The 26098-nt window shown below is 38.8% G+C and overlaps 2 protein-coding genes across 2 annotated transcripts; both read right to left on the reverse strand.

The window, feature by feature from the left end:
* Positions 1–2608: 2608 nt before the first annotated feature.
* On the reverse strand, positions 2609–3705 carry LOC122671110. Its single transcript, XM_043868208.1, has 2 exons — positions 3431–3705; positions 2609–2990 (listed from the first exon to the last, which is right to left on the reverse strand). Exons 1-2 carry the CDS (start codon positions 3641–3643, stop codon positions 2649–2651), a joined length of 555 nt encoding a protein of 184 aa, XP_043724143.1. The 5' UTR covers positions 3644–3705; the 3' UTR covers positions 2609–2648.
* Positions 3706–9423: 5718 nt separating this feature from the next.
* On the reverse strand, positions 9424–19074 carry LOC122672847 (translocon-associated protein subunit beta-like). The gene is made up of 6 exons (XM_043870343.1): positions 18820–19074; positions 11060–11158; positions 10812–10920; positions 10654–10725; positions 10534–10539; positions 9424–9845 (listed from the first exon to the last, which is right to left on the reverse strand). The coding sequence occupies exons 1-6, from the start codon at positions 19002–19004 to the stop codon at positions 9729–9731; spliced, it is 588 nt and encodes a 195-aa protein (XP_043726278.1). The 5' UTR covers positions 19005–19074; the 3' UTR covers positions 9424–9728.
* Positions 19075–26098: the final 7024 nt, after the last annotated feature.

The following is a 26098-nucleotide window of genomic DNA, read 5'->3' on the forward strand; positions in this document are numbered from 1 at the left end:
AAGGAATAAAGGCATCTAGGGTCATTTACGATAATACACAAGGTAGGTCTACATTGTTAAGGTGAAGACGTGGTTTGGGGTATTGGATCCGATTGGCCGATTTTGGTCGGATCGGATTGGTATCAGCCGAGACCGATCCTGATACCAATCTGATCCAGCTGTACGGATAGAGGTAAAAAATGAATTTTTTTTTAATTTTTTATTATATAAGAAAACAGGGACAAAAGTGTCATCTTTGCCCGAGTTTGGACGATCCCAATCCGTATCGGTCGACCTGATCCCTATCCAGTCCGATCCAGCCGATATCGAGATCACGAACCATGGGTGAAGACCTCCCCTAACATACTTTTTCCTCTCATTAAGCTGGGGTATATGAGACACCTAGGTCTAAAGGTGTCAAATTGGGATTGAGATCTCGACCGTCTTAGAACCGATCACCTAACACCCAGACCGATCCATCACGTTACCGAATGGGACGATTCTGCGAGTTATTTCGGATCTATTATTAAATAGAACAGGACAGTTCTAGGACGATTTTCTCAACATATCCAAAATAGAAGGACCAATAAGAAGCCAACCGGAACCAGATCGACAAAAACTTGTTTAAGATGTATATTTACTTATTTAGGGTTAGTAAATACTTAATAGTTACAACCTCTAGAAGAGTTATATCATAAACAAAGAAAAACTAAGGGATATGTGTTAATGAAACACTTGTATATGAGGGAGACATTGAGAAGCTAGAACCATTAAGGAATCAAAACCTAACTATGTCTCAAGGGAGGGGGATCGCTGACAGGCTGTATGGCCCCTGCACTAGCACAGGGTCCAATGAAAACGTGTGCATTGGGCATCCAATAGGGGTGGGTTTTTTCATTTTACAGAGACGGGGTGGTCATTTCATCCTTCTTATGTCTGGTCATAGTCGCCATGCAACCGTTTTTCTCATGTCTTAATTACAAAGATATATTTATATTTGAATGTTTGAGACTTGGGAAAATTTTGTAACCTCACTTTTTTGTTCGTAGCTTTATTCTTAAAATTTCTTTTATATAATATTTAATGCAATGATCAAAAGAAATTTTCAAAAATTGAAATTTTATTTCATGCAATATTTTATGTAATTTTTTATGTGAGATGAAAGATTACTTTTATTGAAAAAACTAAATAACTTCTGGGTGAAAGAATGCCACTTGATCGCACCATACATACTGCCTCTATCTTGACATAGGGGTGTGTGAAATTATTGCCGCACTCCCCTGGAACATTGAAAAAGGGTGGTGTGTATGGCACGATTGGTTGGCGCGTATGGCACGACTAGGTGGCATTCTTTATTCCATATCTTTTAGAAAAAAAACAAGGGGCAAGAAAATAAATGACAGTTTCCTTCACCACACGGTAAAGTTCAACCACCATCATAAGGTTGTACCCACTTGCACCCATCAAAAAATCCATAGTGAATAGATTACCATCCACCATGACTGATTTGTAACGCTTACATCAGCATAGGGGTCAATGAGACCGTGAGTAGGATAGGGCAATACTTTCGCACACTCTTGTGTATGGGCGTAGGAGCCATGCAACTTTGAGTACCCAGAACAATTATGAAACTGGACCAAAACAACCCACTGTTAAATGGGACCAGATATCAGTTTTGTGACCATTTGCCTTATGAGACTAAATTCTCATAGGACTTCGGAGGCTATGATCCCACAAAACAAAGCTAAACTGTTCTTGAGGATCCCTGTAATGGGACCCCTTCCAAACCCCACCATTGCAAGACATATACGAAGTCTGTGTCATTGAGAAAATGAAAATTAAAGAACTAATGACAGTTTTCCCAATAAAATTATGAAGCCTCTGCTCAATCATTTCACTCATAATTCATTCATGAATCATTCTTCATTAACTAAATTGAGTCAAATAATAATAATAATGGTATAACCGCATTTATTGGCGAAAAGATCGTATGAGACTTTGTTATTTTATGATTTTATCTCCTAAAATACAGATTTTTGAGAAATTAATTAAGGTAGAATCCAGTACGATCCAAATACGCCACCATTACGAAACCAAACAGGAAACGAAGACAAAACAGCATTAATAACGAAGATATTATAAATTTTGGAAGGAATGCTTGCCAGGCCACTTCGCTTGCTTAATTTAATGGGGATCCATTCATTTTTATGGAAATTTTTTCTCTGGTCGGAGAACCCAGAGATGGTTTAGAAAAGAAATCAAAATACCCATCTTTTATTTTCTTAAAACTCCGAAGTTGAGAACGAATATCTTTATCCGAAAGTTTAAAAAAAAACAGAGAATTAATTGCAGGAATACAGAAAGGAAACGAGAGCCACACGTCGCCATCATGACTGATTTTATTCTATTCTCCCCCCTCTCCCCACCACCCCCCAAAAAAAAAAAAAAAATCCTCATTGACCTCTTTGGAGCTCGTCTCTGCAACTCTAATGGCGCCCGGAAATAGAACAAACAGTTCCCAGAATCACTATAATAGAAAAGGAAGATTGAAGACCCAAAAATCTTTCTATGATCACTTCATCAAACAATCTAACTAACCACATGAAAATAGGAGTATGAAATGAAAGAAGAAAAAAAAGAGATAAAAATAAGGGAATCAAGTATTATGATCATGGGAGTCGTTTTTCGATCGATCGATTGAAGTGAAGGATGAGACCGTTGCATTTGGGGCACTCTTGGACCTGTTTGGGAAGCATAAAGTACATGAAACATCTCTTGCAACCGGCAACAACGAGAACATCATCGCCTTCATAACGGTAATCGTCCCTTGAAGAAGAAGAAGGTGTGGAGGTAGAAGAGGAACCCTCGCTGTCATACTCATACCCATTCCAATACGAGTTCTCCTCTTCAGAATAGAAATCTAAACCACCACCACAAGCCCTTGTTGTCTTCCTTGGATCTTCTTTCGCTTTCGTTCCATTCTCCCAGTTCATGTAGTAAATCTCCCCCGTCTGTAAAAGTAAACACGCACCCAAAAATTTTAAAAATTAAAACAAAATTTTGATTCTTGGTTCTTGAGTCAAGAACACCAAGATATATGGACGAGCTCCGATGCAGCAAAATCTAAAAAATCCAAGGCAACAAAAGAATGCCGGTTACTATGGTTTTATCTATCTCTCTCATCATCCAAAACCGAAAACAGAAACAAGTATACATGTGTGTGATTGATGGAGGGAGGGAGAGTTAATGACTACAAGACAAAAAGAAAACACAGAATGGCGACCTCTGGACGAACCTGAACAGAAAGATTTCACAAGACATACCCAAAAGAGCGAACAGAGAGAGAGAGAGAGAGAGAGAGAGAGAGAGAGAGAGAGAGAGAGAGAGGGCTGGTTAGGTTTCGCATTTAATGAAGAGGGAAGGAGGGAGGGGGGTGTGTTTTGGGGGTAACCTTTAAATCGAGGCATTGTTCCCACCGGTAAGGAAGAGTGACTTGAGAATTTAGCTCGACGGAGGTATCGACGATCGTGAGATTCTCCGGTTCATCTGAAGTGGCCGACCGTCCAACGCCACCGCCGGCACCGCTGCTGTCTCGGTTAAGAGAGCAATTCTGAAGAGATCGCTCAAGTGATGCGGTTATCTTCTTCATATTTGGGGCTGTCATTGGAAAGGCGAAACAAACAGAGAGAGAGAGAGAGAGAGAGAGAGAAGAGGTTTTCCGGATTTGGTGTTTGGGGAGGGAGAGAAGTTGGAGAAGAGAAACTAAAACTAACACATCATAATAATAATAATAATAATAATAATAATAATAAGTGAGAACAAAAGGTAATAAATTCCTTAATAAATAATTAATAGATTAAAGGTGGGGGAGGGGTATCCACCTATTAGATTAAAGGTGGGAGAGGGGTATCCACCTATTTTACCATGTATAGGGTAAAATCAATAAAAGGAAGGTAGTCCAATATCAAAAGGACATCTAACTCTTAAGAAGAAAAGAGATAAAAAGAGAAGGTGACTAAAAGATAGAGATTGAGTGAGAGAGAGAGAGAAATCGAGATTGCAATTTTAGTAATCTCTTTAGAGTTTATGAGGAGCGATAGAAGGAGAGAGTGAAGAGTGAAGAGACGACAAGCGGTAAAAACGTGGTTTCCAAACAAAATGCCCAAGCACTTCTTACTCCTTCAGCCCTTATTATTCCTTTAAAGTTTAAACTGTTCAAAAACCCGGAACCAAGATCCGGATCAGTCCTAGAATCAGCCAAAACCGGAATTAAAATCCGATCGGAATGGACCCGAATAGGCCAATTTTTTCAATCCTTGTGTTCATTTGAATGAAAAGACAAAAAACTACACTGACGAAACTATCCATGTAAATAAATGGAAATTACTAGGAAGTAGAACAGATTTTATTAGATTAGGTTTGCGCCAACAAAAAATTGGAGTTGGTATTCCATCAAAAATTTAAAAAAAAATGGAGTTGGTAAAGGGGCGGCTTCAAAGGCAAAAGTTTTTCTTCACCCACTCTTCATCCGTGATGATTTTTGATCGTACGATTTTGAATCCTTAAATGAATCTTATCGTTAAATAATCTCATCCTTGTTCAATGTCCAAAATACCTTTTCTTAGTCAAAACAAAGATCAAATTCTATGATTGAAGAGATTTTCTTTTCACCATTCACTTACCGTGGAAAAAAACACTCAATCTATCTCAACTCTTCGATCTTATATTTTTTTTTGATGAAAGTGTAATCACACAAATCACACATTAATCTCAAAATGTTAACAGTGTATCCATCGACTCCTTTTTTGTCCGATGGATTGGAGTCTAGGAATAGTTAAGGATATTTCAGAGATTTGCTTGGGAGGGGTAGGGCAATTATGGAGGTCGGCTTAGGTTCATGTACGAGAACATTTTCGTACACCTGAGTCTGTAAATTTTTTTTTTTTTTGGGTTATGCTGATGGCTTTTGTGGTACCAATACAGCAATACTTGATCCTTGATTCCTTTGGTACAACACTTTAAGCTTTTGACCATTGAGGCAACCAAAGGTATTGATATATTGGGTCCGTAATTATGACCCTTTTGAAAGAAAACTTTAACCTTGATATTTTCTTTTTTGGGCGCCGTGGCGGGGGGGGTGTTCTCCCATTGGCATACTGGCAATGCTTTCCTTTGTCCTCTTACATCCTGATCCTGTGAGTCTCATGTTGTCATTCTCTCTCTAACATGATTATGTGAGTTCACTACTAAAGAAACTGTTTCCCACATCATGATTGGTGTAGGGGCTCTCCCACATATTTGGCAAATTAATTACTCCCCAAAGTTGTGTATGAGTTTCTCAAACTCTAAGACTGTGTTTGGTATGCATTTATGGAATAATTTTTAGGTTTCCAACGCATTCTAAAGTGAGAAAATAGAGGGGAAAAAATGGGTTTCAAAATGCATTGTAGACCTAGAATCTATTATGACAATTCATACCAACATAGCCTAAAGGATATAAACTACCTTTGTTGCAAAAGCCAGGAATTGTGAGGAAGTGAAATTGGGGGATATGATGGTAATTTCACAAGATTAGATATGAAATGCATTTTGAAAATTACTTGTACACCCCCTTACAATGGATGACACCCCTCAAGTTTGAAACTATTATTTGAAGCCTCCTACATTGTAAGATTTTTTACAATTAGCCCCTATCTGTTAGTGAGCCATCACTTAGTGATGACATCATAGGTTAGAAAAATCCTAAATGCCCAGACCACCCTTTAAGGGTAGTGAATTGACCCTTTGGCCATAGTAGAAGGAAGATGCCTCCCCTTTCATCGTTGAACAAATCTCCATTCCATTGTTGTTGCTGTGGCGATTTATAGATGCTGGAGAAAAACGAAACAAACAACCTAGGGACATCCTACCGCCGGCCATAAAAAAAACCCCAAAACATTCTAACCTATTTTCTAATTTTCTTCTCCAGGAGAAAGAGGGATTAGAAAAGCATGACTGGAGAAACCCCAACTGAATTTTTCTGCTATATATATACAAGATTTTTAAATTAGTAGAAAATCATGCTTTTCTATCACTGTTAAACTTGTGGATAGCTTTGGGCAATCTTATCTACAAAACCCTAGATCGAAACCCTACGGGAAAGGCGTGATCGAACGCACTTGAGGTCCCTCCTATTGGTTGCATCAAGAGGTTGAAAAGAACCTATATTTTTTTAGGTTAAAACATTTAAAGGGTAAGTTGATCATTTTAATTGAATAACTCATAAGGGTAAAATGGACTTTTTCATTCAACCACACAGATTAACACTGCCAGATTTCAACCACGCAGACTAATACTGTTAGATTTCATGGGGTTTCAAGTAATTGTTTCAAATTTTGAGGGTGTCAAGCAATCGGACCATAGTACAAGGGGAGTACAAGTAATTTACCCTTAAGAATGATAGCTTTGCAAACAACCCCCCAAAAAAACACGTGTGACAGCTCAAAATGGCCGAAAGGGTAAAGGAGAAGGGAGGCAGTATTGTTGCGTATACGAGTGAAAAGGGTTCTATATCTTCTCTTTGTGTGATGAAATCACTAATATTCCCTTCCGTTAAATAATTATAGGAGATCTCAATTACAAGTAATCTTTTAGTGTAGAATTGTGAAGTAGTTGAAGCTGAGTATTCAAAACTGCTGGACCTTGATGGGTTAAATGATCACACAGTCTTAACCAAAAAATTGGGGTGGTAAAGGAAGACAAAGGATGTGGACTGGGGAACTTCAACAGCAATCTCTGCCTATAGAGACCATAAACCTCAAACTCACACGAATGAAAAAGAGTTCAATTCAAACAAATATAACCTTCAAGTATTCCATTTCCCACAATGGAGCTGGAAACATTTCAGCCATGGATATATCTCCTCATCTAAACGATTCAAGATAAAATCTATTCCGCCGGTGTGATTCAAAGCTCTTTGGCATAAAAGGGGGAATGTGAATAAATAGAACAAATTATAGTCAGACGCCTTTTCATCAGCTATAAATAAATAGATCATTCGAAGACGAGGAGGGAACACATTATGGCTTTATTACAAGAAAATAGATTTATGAGAATTTTGTTTTTTATTTTGGGATGGGAGAGAGAGAGAGAGAGTGGGAGAGAATCTTTCTTTCTTTCGCTTTTTCGGTTTCTTAATTCTGCTTGTCACAGTGTTTCTCGTGAGTGAGGCTATCTATGCCTGAGGGGTTGAGGCTAAGGGCTGAGGGGGGCCTGAGGCTGTGGTTTTTTTGAATACTGGTCTCCTGGACGATGTGGAATTTTAATGGAAGGAATCTCCAACAGAGAACTGACAGCACAGCTTTCGTCCCTCTCTCTTCGCTTTCAGTTTCAGAATTCCCAGTACAGTACTACTACTCTCTGGGTCTGGGTCTGGGTCTGGGTCTGGGTCTTTCAGCTTTCCCTCCTCTTTGTTTTCACCACCTCTCCTTAGTCCTTTCCTTACTCTCATTATTAACTCCCTCCCTCCACCACTGCCAATAAATAAACCAAATCAAACGAATCACCAATTCGGCATTAACCATTAAACAAAGGGAAAATACCAGTGTAAAAGTGTTGAATAAATTTAGGAAACATAAATTTAATATAATCCTTCATTCTATTTCTCTGTGGAATATGGGTGTTGTGTCTTTCTTAATTTCGCTGCAAACATTCCTTCCTTTCCTCGATTTCCCACAAACTCTTCCCCCCCCCCCAAATCAACTCAACCCATCTTGACCTTTCCCTCCCTTCTCGGTGTTACCAATCACCATTGTCTTCTCAACGTCTCTCTCTCTCTCTCTCTCTCTCGTATCGAGTGCTCGACCAGGAATTTTTTTTCCCTGCTAAACGCAAAATAATCAGCTGAGAATATAAAATGTAGGTACAAAAATCCTAATTATCAAATACTAAGCATCAAATCCTTGTAGCAGTAATAGAGGTTTTTACTAATTTCTCGAAAAGGACAATCTTATACAGGTGAGGCACATGGGATGGGATTCCTGGCATCGAGAATCCTGCAAAAAATTTAAAAGTATTTGTGTTTCGTAAAAGGCTTCATGAGCCTCTCAACTCAACCTGTAAGATGGTCGCTTTGCCTTTAAGATTCAACGGAGAAAGAAATTTGGTAAACGTTTAAAAAAAAAAAAAGAATAATTTTTATTGTATCCGAGAATTTCGAGCTGAGGTGCAAAAGCAAGCACAAAGGGAACATCCCTTAGTGGCCTCCTCGCAAATGCCGACATTGGTTGCCATGCAATTTTGAATAGACTATTTAATCTCTCTCTCTCCAAAACAATGCTCTTCACATACAGTTTCGTGACAAACGTATTTTTGAACAATAGAATGTAGAGTATAATCCTAAAAATTGCAGAAACAGATATTCTAATAAAAAAAATTGATTAATTAAAAATTCTAGTTAAGTGTTAATCTCTTGGCAGTCATATAGAATTATATGCAAATCCCTTGCAATTAAATATTTTAATTTGGTAATAGATACCCTTTTAATAGAAAATGGAGAAAAGTTCTCTGTGGGGAAAGTGTGTAACTGTCCATGCCCAAACATAACAGAGGCAAAATGACTGTCACACCCCCATGATGTGCGCAGGGACCACGCTGCCCGGTAGAAAATATATTTTGGAACTTATACTTTGACTGCACAAAAGGGTCCAACTGTGAGTGATATGTAAAATACGAAAAGTTACTTGCTCTTGCTGCTTTTATAACATTTTTTCTGCATGCCTCCTTCAACTTCTCCATGCCACATTTGCTAATCAGTGATAATTATCTCAGCAAAATTGTTCTTGAACTGAAGCTACACTTTCCCTCAATTGTTGTAAGTCTCTGATTTAAAGAAATCAGATCCATGCCTGGTGGTTGATCCTTCCTCAGTGGAACCAACCGAGCTTTGCTGTGCCTGCTTACTGATTCCTCTACGCTTTACGGTTTATGATTTTGATACTGTGGATCAGTATGGACCGTGGATAGTGGATACAAGAACAAGAACCAGGTTTTTTAAATTATTTCATTTCCATTTATTCAAGACCAGTAAATATTCCTTCAGTGTAGGCTGGAAGAATTACATCTCTTCATAGAACTCATTGATGATTATAATTTCAGAGAATCAAGTTGATATGAACAATTTCACAGATGTATGCAGTTTGGGTTTGTACTGTGTCTTAATTGTCATCCAAATATAATTGGGTCCAAGAGTTTTGGAATGAGCCGTGTCACTGTTAATATGCCCTCCCACCCCCACCCTCCTTTCACTTTGAGGTAAGTTCTCAGATTAAACCTAACAGGAAATAGGCCCAAATTCCATGCCATTGCACTTCTATGAAGAAGGGCTACTTCACTGGAACGGATCTATATAGGTGGTGAAGTCCCTAGATGAAATCATGGAAAAAACTGCATCATAACCGTCCATCCTTTAATCATCAGAACCCCAATACTTTTCTGCAGTAAATGCATCTCACTAAACCTAGTCCTTAACTTATTGCTGGGAATTTATCAATAACGCTACAAAACAAGGTGACTCAACTCAGGTTCAAGTCATCTTTCATGTCCCGTTGCCATGCTACAAAAAAATCTCAAGAGTTTTTAACTACTACAAGTTTGAATGGTATGACCTAATAACTAGAAGAGCTTGACAGGAGTTATGTAGGACAAGCTTTTGCCTCCAAAAATTTCCAATTGAAGACCACTCCATGAAGCTGGTTTCCCATCTATAATGCTCAACGCCTCTTCTTGCATCCCTTTACAGCACCAGATTTTGAAGGGGTGGCAATCATGTACACAAACAATACCACCATGGAGATCACCGATACTAATGATCCATATTTGGTCAACATCTGCAATTGAGAGAGCTACAAATTAAGACAGTAGTCCTTGTTTATTTCAAAAGAGTTAATATTTGTCTCATTATGGAAAGAAGGGGGGAGGGGGGATACTCATTCCTTCTGCTGTACACGTCAAACATTATGGTCACTGATCAGACTACTGGGCCAAAATTAACCAGAGCATATGATTCTTGCCATACTTGTCTCTTTGGATTGCTCACAATAGGTTTTAAAAAAAAGGAATGTCTAAAGGACACATCTATGGGTGTGTTTAGAACTAGACACCTTCATTTAATTGCCCCTTGTCTTATTTCCAAAAACATTTGCAGTTTCTGTCATTTCACATTGGAACTGCATTAGATGACTTTCAACTTTTTAAAAACCCCTTTTTTACCCTGCATTAAGTACCTCATTGAATAATTTTTAGGAATAAAACAAGACACAAATTATGAATCTATTTACATAAAAAAACAGAGAGAAAAAAAAACATGTACAGACAAAGATGGCTAAAATCCTGGTTTGGCAGAACTCAGTGACCCTCAAATGTGGCCCCAAGTCCCCATCAGCCCAAAATGCAAGACAACGTTACAGAATTTTTTATGTCAAACAACTGCAACTTTTCCTCGAATCAGTGAAAATAATCCTTCACTTAATCTTTCATCTCAAACTATAACATTGAAGCATTTAAAGCCAAACTCACCTTTGCCTGAGAAAGTAGGCCCCCACCAAAAGTGATTTCATGCAAGAACATGCAAATACTCCGTCAATAAAAAGAATACCTCCATAAATTGATCTGAAAGATTTACTTCAGAAACCTTACCCATTCAAACTTCTTTTCTGGTGGTCTGTCTGCAAGGATATCTAGAGGTGGCAGTGGGGTCGAATAAGCCTCCTACAATTGATGTACGACAGTCATCAGCCAATTTGAAACTTTTCTCATTAAACATAAGCTTTATAGATCCTATGGCAATGTCAAACCTGCAGTGCTGCCTTAGTTGGGATGCGGAATTTGATGATGGCAGGTGCACCGTAGAACATGGTTTTCACTTTAGATTCCAGAACGAAAGAATGAGAAACAAGAGAACCACTGTCAATCCCCAACCCCCCCGAAAAAAAAGAAAAAAAAAAAGAAAAAAGAAAAAATTATTGGTTTTTAATTCAGGAAAAAAAGAGAGTAGGGAAGTAGGTTGGAGCAGATGAGGTAACAAAATTTTTGTAGAACTCACGCATCAATCCTTTCCCATGACTTGGAAGTGTTACCACTGACCATGTCAAAGACATTTTGAGTCCAACTATCATCAGCCAGACTTACATCATATGCTGTCCTGAGAGAGTCAAAAAGGCAAAAAAAAAAAAAATTTGAAACTCGTTACAATATCAGAATTAGAAACCAGCAACCACAAGAGAGAAGATGGAAGAGAAGAACGGAGAGATTGCTAAAGAAACTAGCTACCGATGGTTGTAGCCTCCCCTCTCATATCATTATATAAGTTTCAGATTACACAGTATCCTAATAGAACTAGGAAAGTAAATCAGCAATGCAATCTAATCTAGAGAGATAATTCTAGACTAATAAGGAAACAACTGAGAGCAAAGGGAACACCTAAATACTACTACCGCTGGGACATAAAAACTATTAATCCATGATAGAGGGACTCCCCCTATCTTGGTATACAATAATACCAATGCCCACGGTTTAACAGTACTGTTGAAATTTAAGGGAACAGTTCTATTGGAACTAGGAGTAAAGGTGTTTGAGATGTAATATTCGGAATTTTATGAAGCAGAGTCCTTTTGACTCTGTAAGAGTTGCAGATACTACAAAGAAAAAAAAAATAGTCTAAATTACAGTAATGCTAATGTCGATCAACCTTCCCTCTCTGAAATGAACTTCAATTTATGAAAGGAGAACAGAACAACTTGTACACAACAATACCAAAAAAGCAAAAAGGGGTGACAAATTTGTAGCTAGACATCCCTAGCAAATATTCAGTGAATGAAATAGGTGATTCCACTGATTCCCAGTTGAGAGACACATGTGACACACTAAGGAAAAATGTCCATGATCTCCATCTCCTTTAGATCATTCACATGCATTATCCTTATCAATGAATTCCCCTTTAGAGGGGAAAGGGGAATCTTAAGAATATCTATACGAGGAAACCAGGTGCATTTATGAATTTCATTATATAAAATTTTGACAAAAGATTTTGGAGAAAGTTTCCCATATATGCCCAAATTCATTTATCATTAAGCTCTTGGAAAATGGAGAAACACTCAAGCCAGTTAATGAGTGAAATCGTCTCCTTGAGTTTGTTGTCTGTAACTTCTCTCCTAAGGTCAAAGTTCGCTTTCAGCCAGACATACACAAGAAATTAACATCCCCTTGGTCCTGACTCTGATAATAGCACCATAAATCTAGAGCACAGGATGGTTTCCCCATTGAAGGTTCTTCCCCTTCCAACATCTAAGCCTCTCACTTTCCCCACACCATGTCTGAATTTAGAATCCTTGAGGGAAATTAAATTCATGATCTTCCAAAGATAGGTTAGAGTAACTCTATCAAGAAAACTCAAACCCCAAATTGGATTTCACACTTAGACCCATTGATCCTCTGGTACTGGTTTTTCTAGGGAATCTCCTAAGCCACTGCTAAGTCCTGATAACCAAACTACTTTTGGACTAATATAAGCTTCAAAAAACACTGATAAGAAGGTGGTTGGTAATGTTTGATCTGAAAAGAATAATATTGTCTCCCTAATGGAGGTAAAGAGTTTTGGTCCCTCCAATTTCTTGGAGAACTTCTGATGTAGTTTGGACCACTCGAACCAGCATGAACCAAGACTTTAAACTGGACCAGGTTCAGGGGATCAAGCAGCCAGTCTTGGGTGGACCAGCCAGCTCGCAGGAGCTTAGTCTTTCTAGTTTTGCTGCTTTAATTGATTCCTAGTTATATTAGGATAGTTTGTTCATTTCTAATTTTTATTTCAGTTGTAATTAGTGTAGCTACTTAGTTAATATAGTTTCCTATTCATACTAGGATTCTGTTTCAGTTATTATATATACAATGTAAGGCTCTTTGGCCAGGCACGATGAAGATTAATAAAGATGAGATATTCTGTGGAGCTGTGCAATTCAGCCTTAGGCGAGAAACCTTGGTGGGAAGCATAGTAAGTGAGAAACTGATCCTTGCAAGTGGGAAGCCATAGTCTGTGAGGAACTGATCCTTGCAGGTGGGAAGCCTTAGACCTTCTATTCTTCTATGCACTAAGAAGCCATAGTCAGTGAGAAACTGCCATTACTACCATCCGACTGCTGTTTGATCTGGTTTAACATCTCTGATCGTGTGGGTTTTAGATCTCAGATTTGTTACCGTTATTTGGTAATCAAGCCCTGCAATTAGAAGCCTTATTAAATTAAGTTTACCAAAAAAAAAAAAAAAAGAAGCCTTATTAATTTCTGATTTCAACCTGGCAGTTCCCCTGTTTTCTGTGAGGCTTCAGCATGAATTGATTTGTGAGTTCAGGCTGATCTGTTAATCAGGTCCAGCCCAACTATTGAGGAATTAAAGGGGGACACTAAGAGTCAAACTAGACAAGGGATTGAGTGCTTTCTAAGCTCTATTTGTCTGAAGTGAAAGAAGCTTTAAGAAAGATGAAAGTAGGCAAAACACTTGGTCCAGACGAGGTCCCAATAGAGGTGTGGAAGAGCCTAGGAATCTATGGTTTATCTTGGCTAACCAAGCTGCTTAATAAAATTATGAGCACAAGGAAAATGCCAGACAAATGGAGTGTGGTCTCAACTTACAAAAATAAAGGTAATATATAGAGCTGCAATAACTATAGAGAAAGGAAACTACTATTTCAAAGAACCAATTTGGTTTTCTACCAGGAAGATCCATGATGGAAGCTATTTTCTTATTTAGGAGGCTCATGGAAAGATGTTGAGAGGGCAAGAAAAATCTCCATATGATCTTTATTGACCTAGAAAAAGCCCACTATAGGGTCCCCAGAGATTTAATCTGCCATATTCTTGAGAAGAGAAGGGCTTCAAGTAAGGACATAATTAGAGATATGTATGAAGATGTGGTGACTAGCATAAGAATGGTGGGGGTCAAGGTAGTGAATTCCCAATTACAATTGGGTTACATCAAAGATTCTTAAGCCGTTATCTGTTTGCGCTTATCATGGATGATTTAACCAAAGACATCCAAGATGAGGTTCCTTGGTGTATGCTTTCACTGATGATATTGTTTTGGTGGACAAGACAAAAGCAGGGATTAACGCCAAGTTGGAGCTATGGAGATCAACCTTGGAATCAAAAGGTTTTAAGATAAATACAACAAAGATGGAGTCTATGGTGTGTAACTTTAGTCACACTAGGAGTCTAGGACAGCTACTGAGGTGGTGAATTTGTTTTTTTGGGTGAATGGTGGTGAGAGGAGATTCCACAAAGTGATTATTATAGGTAACTGGGCTCAATCATAAGTAAAGAAAGTGACATAGAGGCAGTGAATATTGATGAGAGGGAGAGTCCACAAAGTGATTATTTTAGGTATCTGGGCTCAATCATAAGTAAAGAAAGTAATATAGAGGATGATGTTGTTCAGAGAATTATAATAGGTTGGTTGAAGTGGAAAAGTGCGTCCAGAGTGTCGTGTGATCGGCATATTCCTTTAAAGCTTAGATGAAAATTTTATAGGACTATCATACGACCGGCTATGATATATGGTGCAGAAAAATGGGCAGTTAAGAAGCATCATACAAATAAACTAAGTGTAACGGAGATGAGGACGTGTGGCAAAATTAGGAAGGACAGAGTAAGGAATGAACACATTAGAACTAAGTTGGGTGTAGCTCCGATACATGATAAGCTATGAGAAAGTCGTTTGAGGCATGGCCATGTTCAACGGAGGCCTTCGGATGCTCCAGTCCAAAGGAGTGATTTGATCAGATTGAAAGAGCTAAAAGAGCCAGGGGTAGGCCTATAATAACCCTAGGAGGGGTGGTGAAGAAAGACATGCATAGCCTAGGCCTTATACCACGTATAACTTCTGATAGAGCTGATTGGAGGGCAATGATCGATGTAGCCGACCCCATTTAGTTGGGATAAGGCTTTGTTGTTGTTGTTGTTGTTGTTGCATGTTTAATCTATAACAAGCAACACCAAGCACCGAAAATACGTACCAGATCTCGACATCAAGTGGCCTGTAGATATGGTGACTATCAACTATCTATATCCAATTCATAATAGAAGAAATTGAACTATTTGCCAAGAAATCCAGAGCAGGCAGGATGATATTCAGAAAATTCATGAAAAAATTAGCAAAATATGGTTTGGTACAAATTTGGACTGACTCTGAATGAGATTCAAAAGTTCAGAAAATTTCAGAACTTCTGAAGAGTCTGAATAATTCAGCCTAAAAATTTTCAGGCTCCAAAAAATTGTTCCTCGTGAATAATTCAGGAACCAAATAATTTGACCCAAAAATTTCAGCATATTTATCCCCACAAACAAAAAAACTTCAATAATTAAAAAAAAATATTCAGAAAAGAGACCCATTTTTCTGTCCTGAATTTTCAAAAAATAAACTTTTTACACCCGAATTGAGTTGTTTCCAACTTTTTTCTACATTCTGCTTTTCTGACTGCTGCTTTTTTCAAAATTGCATACCAAATTAAACCCAAATTGTTGGTTTCTGAATTATTTCCCAATTCGAATTTGCGAACTATGGCCAGGACAGAGTATTCTGCTGTAGGAGCATTAGCAGTTTGTTCTCCAAGGAAGCATGGTACTATCAGCCTCTCTTATCATTTGGAAATCTTTGGCTAGATTTAAGGGCAGAGTGGAGTGGGAGCAAAGTCGCTTTGTGATCATCTCTAGAAGGCTTTATTCTTAGATTATATGCAAGCACAGGCAACATTTGAAGGCATTTTAAGATACTTCTAGATTAGATACCTGGAAACCATAGTAAAATAAAAAAAAACCATTCGTGTACCACAAAATCCAAAGAGATCATCATGAGGTGACTATTGGATAAGATTAGGAGCTAACAGCTTAAAAAGGTCAAAAGAAAGCATAGAATAGCAATTTTCAAAACTTTGCATGCCCTATCAAGCAATAATGCTATAAGAATAAACAAATCTAATCATACCAGGCTCGATTGTCTCAAGCATCAACTTGAAGCAAGAAACCTAGATTCTAAACCAACATCATGGCGAGAAAGTATGGCTAATCATAAGATGAGTTCTTCTTTTTTGTTTTTTTATTACCTTCCTCACGTATGTATAAGACCGAACCAATTCGATTTCTAAAAAGGATTAGTAATCCTTGATTAATCTAGATGATTATATAATTCACTGCAGGCAGAGCGCTTTGGTTCATACGTAAATTCATGGTAGAGAGCAATATAAATTCAAGGATTTCGAAGCACTAGAGAAATTAAAATCAGATTGATGTATTACAATACGAAAGAACAATTGAAAATGAATTATAGGACTGAGGGAATAACATTGCAGTCCTGACATGGTATTTTATATAGACTATATCCCTCTCCAAAGCCTGACTATATTGTTGGGCATATGGCATCAGAAAAGTGATAGCAGGCATGATTGAAGAGTTGTCATTGTTGGCAACATCCTGTGAGTAGTCATTGTTAGGAATGGCATTCCGTCCTTCCTTGTGTGTATGGATGATGAGGCAGCATGAGTTTGATGAAGCAACATGTTTGGAGAGCATGCATGTTCAAGTGAATAGAGAGTGGAAAGGATTAAGGTGAAGGGACCTAGATAGAGTAGGCAAAACAATTTTAGAACTCTGGTTTTGCATTGGCATCATCTTTGTGTAATTTTTGAGTTGTCTTAGAGGACAAATATGTTGAAACTCAAAACTCAAAGATTGTAGCCCTTCAAGTCCTCTTTCAATTGGCTTTGGAATCAGTTCAATCGGAATTCATATGGGGGAGATATGACTCGAACATTATCTATTGCATAGAATTTCTAGATTTTACTATTTTGACACATACAACAACTTCATAGGCATTCTAAGTCACCGTCCATTCGAAATCTGCAGAAGCTTATAACAAAAAAATTATTGATATTCGAGTCTATGCCACTGAAATCTGATCATTCAGACGTCGTACAAGTGAGATATGACCCTTTTTTTCTACTGGGGCGCAAAGCAGTAGAAAGCCTGACAGGAAAGATTCCAAATCAAGGGCTCTTGTTTAACCTGCGTTTTGAAGCCCTACTTAAGCTTTTTTTTTAGTTATTTTTATGTTGAATTCTCCTTTGCACGAACCAGAAACGAAAAACTGGGCTTTGTAAGGAAGAAGAAAAGAAGAGGAAAAGAGAGTGGAAAGCCTCCTTTGCAAAAACCTACCACTACCTACCATTCTTGAAGGATTAATGCTCCATTGAAGCATTGAAGACTGGTTGTTGGGTGCTTTGCGAGGATATTCAAGTTGGGCTTGCACTAGGGAGTTGAAAAGTCAAGAAAAATAGTTTCAAATTGGGGATTTCATCTTGGTTGCTTCAAACTCACATCAAAGGCACTAATTGAAGTTTATTGGCTCTCTGGAGATCGAGTTTTGATTAAAAAGCAAGGGTTGTAAGCTTTATTTTATCTTTGGCTTTTATTAATCATTACTTGCATCTCAGATTTGAGTCCTATTACCCAGTTTTGTGTTTGGTAGACTAGGTGCTTGAAAAATAGTTTGAACCAACTCATGATTGTATTTGGGACATTTTTATAAGCCTATTGTTATTTTCCATCATTGTATTTGGCTATCAAGTAGGTGCTTGCTAGCAAAGGGTGGGTGTTCCCTTACAATGGGTGTTGTGAAAACCAGGAGTGAGTGCTCCTGAATTATTGAGCTGAGAATAGAGCAAATACAAAGCCCAGCTGGGCATTGCTTCGTGGATGTAGGCTTGTAGCCGAACCATGTAAAATTCTGGTGTTGTGGGTATTATTATTTGTGCATCTATTGATGTGTTATCTATTGTAGGATGGGTGTGTACACCTGGTAGGCCTCACCACAAGATTTGCCTGTGGGTGAGATGTGGGTTTACTACACAACTGTGTGGTAAATTGCATAGGGTGTGAAAAATTACAGTTAGCAGTCAAGCAATTTGAGCAGGAGATTTATAGCATGTTTGAGGAATTAGAAAGGAAATTTTAAAATACATTGATTCACCCCGCCCCCCTCTCAGTGTCAAGCCAAGTTTATCACATAGTTTGAAACACAAAAAGGGCCGGGAAGATTAATATAAAAGGTTCTCAAAACCTACTCTAGCCTCTAGGTGGCCAAGAAAAATCCTACCCTAATTTAGATTCAATACACAAATCCACGTAGTGGTCATTTTTTGTAGGAGCATCTAAATTTCCAGGGGTCACTAACGAATATGAAAAATACAGATAACAAATAGGATATGAACTGAGATTCACACCAACAGAGAGTCCGACCAGCATGAACGAATGAAAATACCGACGTGCATCAAAGAGGAAATACAATCATGCAATACAAACACAAATTTTGCATCACAAGGTAAGAGCGAAATGCATAGTCCCCTAAGAAAGTCGTTAACAGATAATCAGATAGAAAACGGGCAGGGAAAAAGAGGAACAAGGAAGCAGAAAATATACAACGTAATTTTTTTTTTTTTTTTGGGGGGTGGTGGGGGTTGGGGCGAGCACTTAAATTCACAAACTACTAAAGGCCGAGCTAACACTAAACAGCATCCAGGAAACGCGAATGTATCCCTGAAACTGAGAGGAATTTGTATCTAAAAAAGAGCTCAGATACTCCATGGCCAATCATTAGATAGGACCAATTGGCATAATCCACAACGAAAGAGTCAAAATAAAAAAGCCAATGTAGAATCCACCAGAATGACAGGCCAAGAGACTGATCAAAACTAACAGATTGAAGATTGTAGTGATAGATCAACTTTAATGCAAATTAAAACGGAAATACTCGAGAACGTACGCAGGTCCCTGGTTGTAGAGGTCGATCGAGATGGAGACTCTTTCAGCGCCGGACTTGAGTCTGTTGAGACTGACCTTCTTGTGAGCGACGATGAAAGGAGCGTCTGAACTACCAAAAGTTGCAGAAACGAGAAATAGAGCTACGATTACAGAGATCAAAGCCACCTCCATTGCGGGATTCGCCATGGCTGCCTCGCCTCCCTGATCGGGGAAGTTTTTCGGATCGTTAAGAGTGGTAAATCTTTCGTACAAAATGAGATGAGTTTAGAGCCCGCCTCCTTGATAACCTTAAGAGAAACTTACCCCAAGGGGTCAGCTCAGGCTTGTCAACCGGTACGGTTTCGGTAAAACGGTACGGTTTCGGTACGGTACCAAAAATAGGTACCCAATACCGATACCGTACCGTACCGTTTAGAAGGTCTACTTTTAATACCGCAATCGTACCATCACGGTACGGTTTCGGTATGGTATGAATACGGTATATAAAACGGTATACTCACGGTACGGTTTCGGTATAATATAAAAACGGTACAAAAACGGTATGAATTCTATTTTTATAAAAGATGATATAAAAACACTATAAATTCGAATGAAATGGTTTTTAAATCGTTTTTTTTTTAACTGCAGGGGTTCTCAATTGTCAAATAGGATATATTTGCTAAAGTTCCCATCACCATCAGTAGAAATGTCTTTCCAGTTTCAACTCTTGAGTGCATCTACAGGAGCTCTCAATGCCCAGATAGGCTACAATGCTACATCAACGCATTCTGTTGGTATTTCAGAAACATTATGAACAGATTTCTGCTGCTTTGGTCATCACATATTGCAATATTCAAGGTTTTATCAGTCTAAAAAGTATAGAAAATAGAGAGAGATATAGAGAGAGCAGCAGCAGCTTTGAGAAAATCTATCAGAAAATAAAAGAAACCACATCACAGAGAACGAAATCGAACTGAGATTTTTCACAGATTTTCCAGTGATTCACTTATAAAAAAACACAACTACACTCAAAGGTAACCAAGAACGAGAGAGATTCATTGTGTACCTGATAAATCTCCGCCTCCGCTGTTAGGGTTTTCGGTGAACTGAAGAAGATGACCCTTGTGAGTTGTGAGAGGAGTTGTGTTTGAACTTTGAAGAGGTTAAGGTTACTCCATTACTCCATTATGAGACTGAAGTCTGAAACTTTGAGAATCGAAAGCCTGAAATGCTCCATTGTTGTGAGACTCAAGGTCTCAAACTCTGAAAGTCGCAAGCGGGAGAGGAGTCGAGGACGAGAGGGCGGAGAGGCCAAGTCGTTAAGAAATTAGGGATTTAGGTTTAGGGTCTTAGGAGTTAGAAATTGGTTTTACAAAAATACCCCCAAAAAATGGTATGGTTTCGGTATGAATTCGGTATAACGGTACTGTAACGGTACATACCGACGGTATTATACCCAATACCGATACCGTACCGTACCGTGATCAAAACCGTTTGCCCATACCGTACCGTACCGTTTTTGAAACAGTACGGTTTGGTACGGTTTTACACGGGCGGTTTCGGTTTCGGTACACGGTTTCGGTTCCAAATTGACACCCTTACAGCTCAGTTGGCAATAGACCAACTTCTCAAATAAGAGGTCATGAGTTCAAACCACCTTGGGGCCTATCCCCATCTCCTAATTCCCCTTTTTATTATACAAGCTCTTAATCCATAAAAAAACAAAAACCTTATGAAAAATAATTTCTGGTGTTTTTCTATTTAGAAAAACGGAAAAACACTTAAAAACAGTGTGATAATGAAGTATTTTTTGTGACTGTTTTTAGAAACAAAAATCAAAATTTATGGTTCCCTTTCTGCTCGACATCGTCCTCAAGAACCACACTCTCTACTCTCATCGTCCTCAAGAGCTTCACAGAGAAATTGTAACTCACTATTGTCACTCGAGAAATCCACTACGGCCATTGAACTTCACCTGCAACTATCCTCTCCGCTTGACAGTGTCTTACGAAGTGTAATCTGACGTGCAACTTCTTCTTCTTCAATCTAATCTAGGGTTTTAAAAATACCCAAATTCGGTTTACGAAGTGTAGGGTTTGTTTTCTTCGTATTCGCTCAAAATGTAGGTGTAAACGAATTTAAAATTCACTTTAACAAAAAAAAAAGGAAAGATGTCAGGAGCATGGCCCCTACACCAGACCAATGGGGGGAGCGCACATGGAAGCATCTATTTGGGTGATATTTCCACCTTTCATGAGGGGCTGGACGATCATTTTCCCTATGTCTTACCGTGGGCACACTCACAGTGCTCGGATTAAGTTCTTTTTCACTTTTTAAAGATCACTTATTTTTTATAGCTAAAAAAGGAAAAAGGAAAAGACAATGCCACTTAGTTGCGGAGCGTAGGCCACCCCTGCACCCAAACACGTGCACATGAAATGACCACCACACCCCTGGATGGAAAATCTTTCTAGGGGGTGCAACGGTCCTTAGGCCTGCCCCGGTGTCTGGTGCAGGGGGGGCATGCACTGTGCGACTGGAAGGCGTTCTTTCTCCCAAAGAAAAAATAGCACTAAAACATAAATGAGGTTCCAATGTCCAAATTATCAGAGTTAAACTTAGTAGATTGGGCTCCTACAGCTAGTCTATGAGCCAAATCGATAATAGTTTGGGCTTTGTAGGGAATGCACAAGACGCGCAAAAGTTTGGGGAATGCTCTTGAATTTTTTATTTTTTGGGGGTAGAATGCTCTTGGATTGCAAAAAACAAAGTCTTTAGGGATAAAAAAGCTAGACATTTGGAGTGATTGTGAAGAATTGGCAACATATATGACTCAAACCTCTTTTCAATTGCCATGGGAAGTCTTTACCTTTTTTGTTGGATATTACATTTGTAATTAAGTCTTTTTAAGGATGAGCCCCGGGTTCTAGTAATTGGTATCTGTCCCGATCAATACCAATTCAGATCGGAAAGATGTATGTACCCTTGTTTCCTTTGAAAATTTGATTTTTTTAATAAAATTTTTACCCTTATCCGTACTGGTACACTGATACAGGATTGGCCAGGAATCAGTATTGGTCTTCACCGATATTATTCGGGTCATAGCCAAATAAATGGAATAATTAACTTTTCCTTTTGGTTCACAAGTACCTTCCTAGGTTCTAGTATTTTTTAAAATACCATTATAGATTCTTTTTCTTTGACTGTGAAGTGGGTAGCAGGAACATTCCAGCAACCCGGTCGTTATTCCAAAAGAAGCAACAGATAAGGAATTTAAAGATAGAAGTATATGGTTGCGTGCGACTTTTTTAACGAAGAAGATTGGTATAAAATTGTTTGTTTTTGTCAACGAGTTAATGTTGGCTACAAAACCAAAACTTTTCAAGTCTGGAAGTCCTGATGTGTGTGGCAACATATTACATGGCCATTTTATTGCATTTGAGAGAACCAAACCCAACAACAACTTGGGTCGTCAATGTCTCATATATGCATGATGGTCCTCCTGTAATTAAAGATTAAAAGCTTTGATACCCAACGTGTGTGTGGGCGTCAAAATTTGTAAATGATTTCTTGGTCGATCAAATAGATAGATCCTTCTGCAACTTCCCTTTCAAGTAATATTAATTGTCAAACCCTCTTCTCTTTCCTTCTCAATTTTGAAAATTTTTTTTTCTCCTCCTTCCATGCCCAACCTGCCTTTGGCTATAAATAGAGGGTCCATGCATTGTCATTGGCATTAGCATTGGTGTGCACTGTGTAGTGAAGGAAGGAAATGAAATGGGAAAGTTGAGCAGTTTTGTGATTTAAGGAGGAAGAGAGGTCTTACATGAAGATAAGAGCCCGCGTTTGATAGCCAAGGATGACTTGCCTATGTCCTCCCAACCAAAGGATGGAAAAAGGGTTCTTCTCTAATGTACGCCATATATATATTTGTGTGGTTCATAGGGAGTTATCCGGGGCTAGTCTGACCTGCTCTTATATTTCATGTTAGACCTGCTTTTCTTCATCCACTACTACCAATGAAACCTCTGCTTTGCTCTGCTCTTCTCTGCTCTGCTCTTCTCCTCCCATATGATATGAGAAGCCTTTCTTCCAAGGAAACAAGTGATCTATGACTCCATCAAAAACATATATAGGTATGTAGATGTTCTTATTGTTTTAGTAAGTCTTAACATTACAAGTGTCAACCCAACAACAACAACAACATTGTTTTGATCATTATTGTAATTGGAATTGCTTGCTTGTGTATAAGAAGTAGCTGAACTGTGTAACTGGTTGTTTTTTAGAATTTTGTCTGAATGTTTTTCCATTGTAAGTAGAGGGTGGACCTTGGTACAACGGTAAGATTGCTCTATTGTGATCAAGTGGTCACAGGTTCGAATCTTTGGAAACAGCCTCTCTCCAAAATAGGGGTAAGACTGCTACACTATGACCCTCCCCAGACCGGCCCCACAGTGACGGGAGCCTTATGCACTGGGTACGCCCTTTTTTAATGTTTCTTCATTGTGTTTAAACATTGATCCAACATTAATGTATTACGATGTAGGAGCTAGCATCAACTACAGCTTATTCTTCAAGGAAGCATAGTATCATCCGAATCTCTTATCATTTGGAAATCTTTGAGCTAGTCTCAAGGGCGAGCAGGGTGGTGTGAGAGTAAAGCTGCTTTGTGGCCGTCTCTAGAGGAATTTATTTTTAGATTACATATGCAAGTACATGAACCATTTGAAGGCATTTTAAGATACTGAGTTAGGATAAGGTCAAAAGAAGTCAATTGCCTCTTTCTCCGTTGTTTGGTGATATCTTTAATTTCGCATTGATGGTCTTGGGTCCCAACCACAAAACAGATCCTGTCCAGCATCTTACCCGAGCTGCATGTGCAGCGCCGGACAGAGTGAGACGTGAAAAGACTGACTCACCCTTGCTCGGGCAAGGTGCTAGGACAGGAGTGAAACAGTCTTTTCACACCTCATTCTATCCGGCGCTGCATGTGCAGCCCGGGCAGGGTGCTGGACAGAAGCCAAGTCCGTTCCAACTTGTCCTACAGCCTAAAAACAAAAAAGGAGGCCAAATTATGGATTTGCTATGGTGCAGCTGCAGTGCATGTGAGCTTTTACACCAGACGTTAACAACACATTGGATCGTCTACTCTCTATCTACAAGATTACAGACTTGTAGTTCTACAGTCCTATATGTAATAAATATGTACTTCCAATATACTGCAGTCCTTACATAGTATTTTTGTATCTTATACACAAGACAATATCCCTGAAACCTGGCCAATACCGGATTGCTCAATATCCATCCCCCATCTCCAATTATTCTAGTGATGTATCTATTTAGGTTTCTCTTGATACTTCTATTCTATTGCTGATGTGTTTCAGTCATTACCTAAATTAAATTATCCTAGTTTGATTTGCGCAGGAACTTCTAACCCAATCCTAGGTAGAGCGGGGTGGACTGCTCCCTGCATTTTGTTAGAAGGACAAATTGTTTTGGTCTTGTTTTGATCTGCAGGTTATTTGGACACAGGCCATTTTTCGGAATCAATTATCACAAGTTTGTCACGAAAATCATGGAGATTTGGTGTTTCAATGAAGGGCTGCTTGAACTCGTCTCTATTCCAAAGATTCCCTGGCTTTGGCACCTGGTTCCTCATCTCTTGAAGATTTTGAACTCTACAAATGGAATCTCTCTATCAATTTTCATCAGGACCCTATAGTGCTGACGTTCACTAATTTTTTGATTCACTTTGCCATAATAAACATGCAATATTTTTTTTTAGGGAAATTTACACATACCACCCCTGAGGTTTGACGAAAAGATATTTTCACCCCCCAGTTTTGGAAAATTCTACGTACCCCCTGAGGTTTGCATACGGTAACAAATAAGTCCATTCTGTCAGTTCATGACTAACACTGTTAAAAATTAGACTTGAACTGATGGAATTGCCCTTCTAAGAAGAAACCAAAAAATAAAAAATAAAAAAAGAGAAAAAAAAACCCTGCAACTCATCTTCCCCAAACGATTTGGGGAAGATGAGTTGTAGGTCTCAAACCTCTTTTAGCTCATGCCTTTTAATTTGACTATTGGGGGAAATTTTACTGAAATATCTATGGTGCCTAAATATGGCATACCTGTAAATCTTAATAGAGAAGTATTACAATAGACATGAGAAGGGATGTAGATATGAGGTTTGAGTTGGGTGGCGGTGGGTGGTGGAGGTGCGGTTTGTGGATGTGGTGGTGGTGAGAAATTGGATCTGAAGAAGATGATTCAAGAGCTGGATTTGTCTGATGTCCCTCGGGTCTTCATCTGCCCCATTCTCTTGAACCCAAAGTTGAAACCCATTTTCTGATAACATCCTACAACAGAGGTATTTGAAGAAACGAAGAAGATCAGGGTTCCTCTCCATCTCCCATTTCTCTTATTTTTTTAATTGTACACCTCCGCCCTGTCTCTCTTTCTCTAATTTTTTAAGATATGGATGTGGGCGGCTTGTGGCGATGCTTGGTATACCAGTGCATGGATGGTGGCGTGATTGCATATGCGGTTGCAACAACGGTGGCCATCTGTTGGGTGCGAGATGTGGCGGAGAAGACTGGAGAGGATGGTGGCGGGGCTACAGGGGAGCGAGAGAAGGAGGATTTGAGGTGGGGGTGGCGGTGGCAGCGGCAGCGGCGGCGAGGGAAAAATAGTAGAAGGAGAAGAAAAAGTAGGAGGAAAGAAAAAGGAATGGGTTGCTCTACACTTGGTGCTTCAATCTTGAAAATCTGTAAAATCACTTGGTGCTTCGTTTGGGGAAAATGAGGGGAAATCGAATTGCAGCCTCTGGAACCGTCTCAAACAGCTTGAAATCTACAGATTTGGTGTCACTTAGGTCTACTGGAATGATCCAAAACACCACAGCTCTAGAAATCAAGTGGTTTTTGGATTATAGATTTCTGAAATTGAAATCAGCAGTAATCACTTTAGGTCTGCCCCAAGTGCAAATGGGTTCAATCGAAGGGGTTTGTCCTTATGGTTTTGAAACCTGCAACTCATCTTCCCCAATTCGATTGGGGAAGATGAGTTGCCGGTTTTTTTTCTTTGTTTCCTTAGTAAGGGTAATTTTGCCCATTCACCTCTTTTTGTTTTTGGGTTTTTCTTAGAGAAGGGCAATTCCATCAATTCAAGTCTAATTTTTAATAGTGTTAGTCATGAACTGACGGAATGGGCTTATTTATTACCATTTGGAAACCTCATGGGGGGTACGCAAAATTTTCCAAAACTGGGGGGTGAAAATATCCTTTCGTCAAACC

The sequence above is a fragment of the Telopea speciosissima genome, chromosome 8, assembly GCF_018873765.1.
Source record: "Telopea speciosissima isolate NSW1024214 ecotype Mountain lineage chromosome 8, Tspe_v1, whole genome shotgun sequence".
In the NCBI taxonomy this organism is placed as follows: domain Eukaryota; kingdom Viridiplantae; phylum Streptophyta; class Magnoliopsida; order Proteales; family Proteaceae; genus Telopea; species Telopea speciosissima.

What these genes read in the sequence shown, in the direction of transcription:
- LOC122672847 (XM_043870343.1), bottom strand. Translation starts at nt 19,004, where the DNA reads ATGGCGAATCCCGCAATGGAGGTGGCTTTGATCTCTGTAATCGTAGCT. An exon ending in CTCTACAACCAGGGACCTGC is followed by an intron (nt 11,159 to 18,819) that starts GTACGTTCTCGA and finishes TGACTCTCTCAG; the next exon opens with GACAGCATATGATGTAAGTC. An exon ending in TCATGGGAAAGGATTGATGC is followed by an intron (nt 10,921 to 11,059) that starts GTGAGTTCTACA and finishes GGGGATTGACAG; the next exon opens with TGGTTCTCTTGTTTCTCATT.
- LOC122671110 (XM_043868208.1), bottom strand. Translation starts at nt 3,643, where the DNA reads ATGACAGCCCCAAATATGAAGAAGATAACCGCATCACTTGAGCGATCT. An exon ending in AACAATGCCTCGATTTAAAG is followed by an intron (nt 2,991 to 3,430) that starts GTTACCCCCAAA and finishes TTACTTTTACAG; the next exon opens with ACGGGGGAGATTTACTACAT.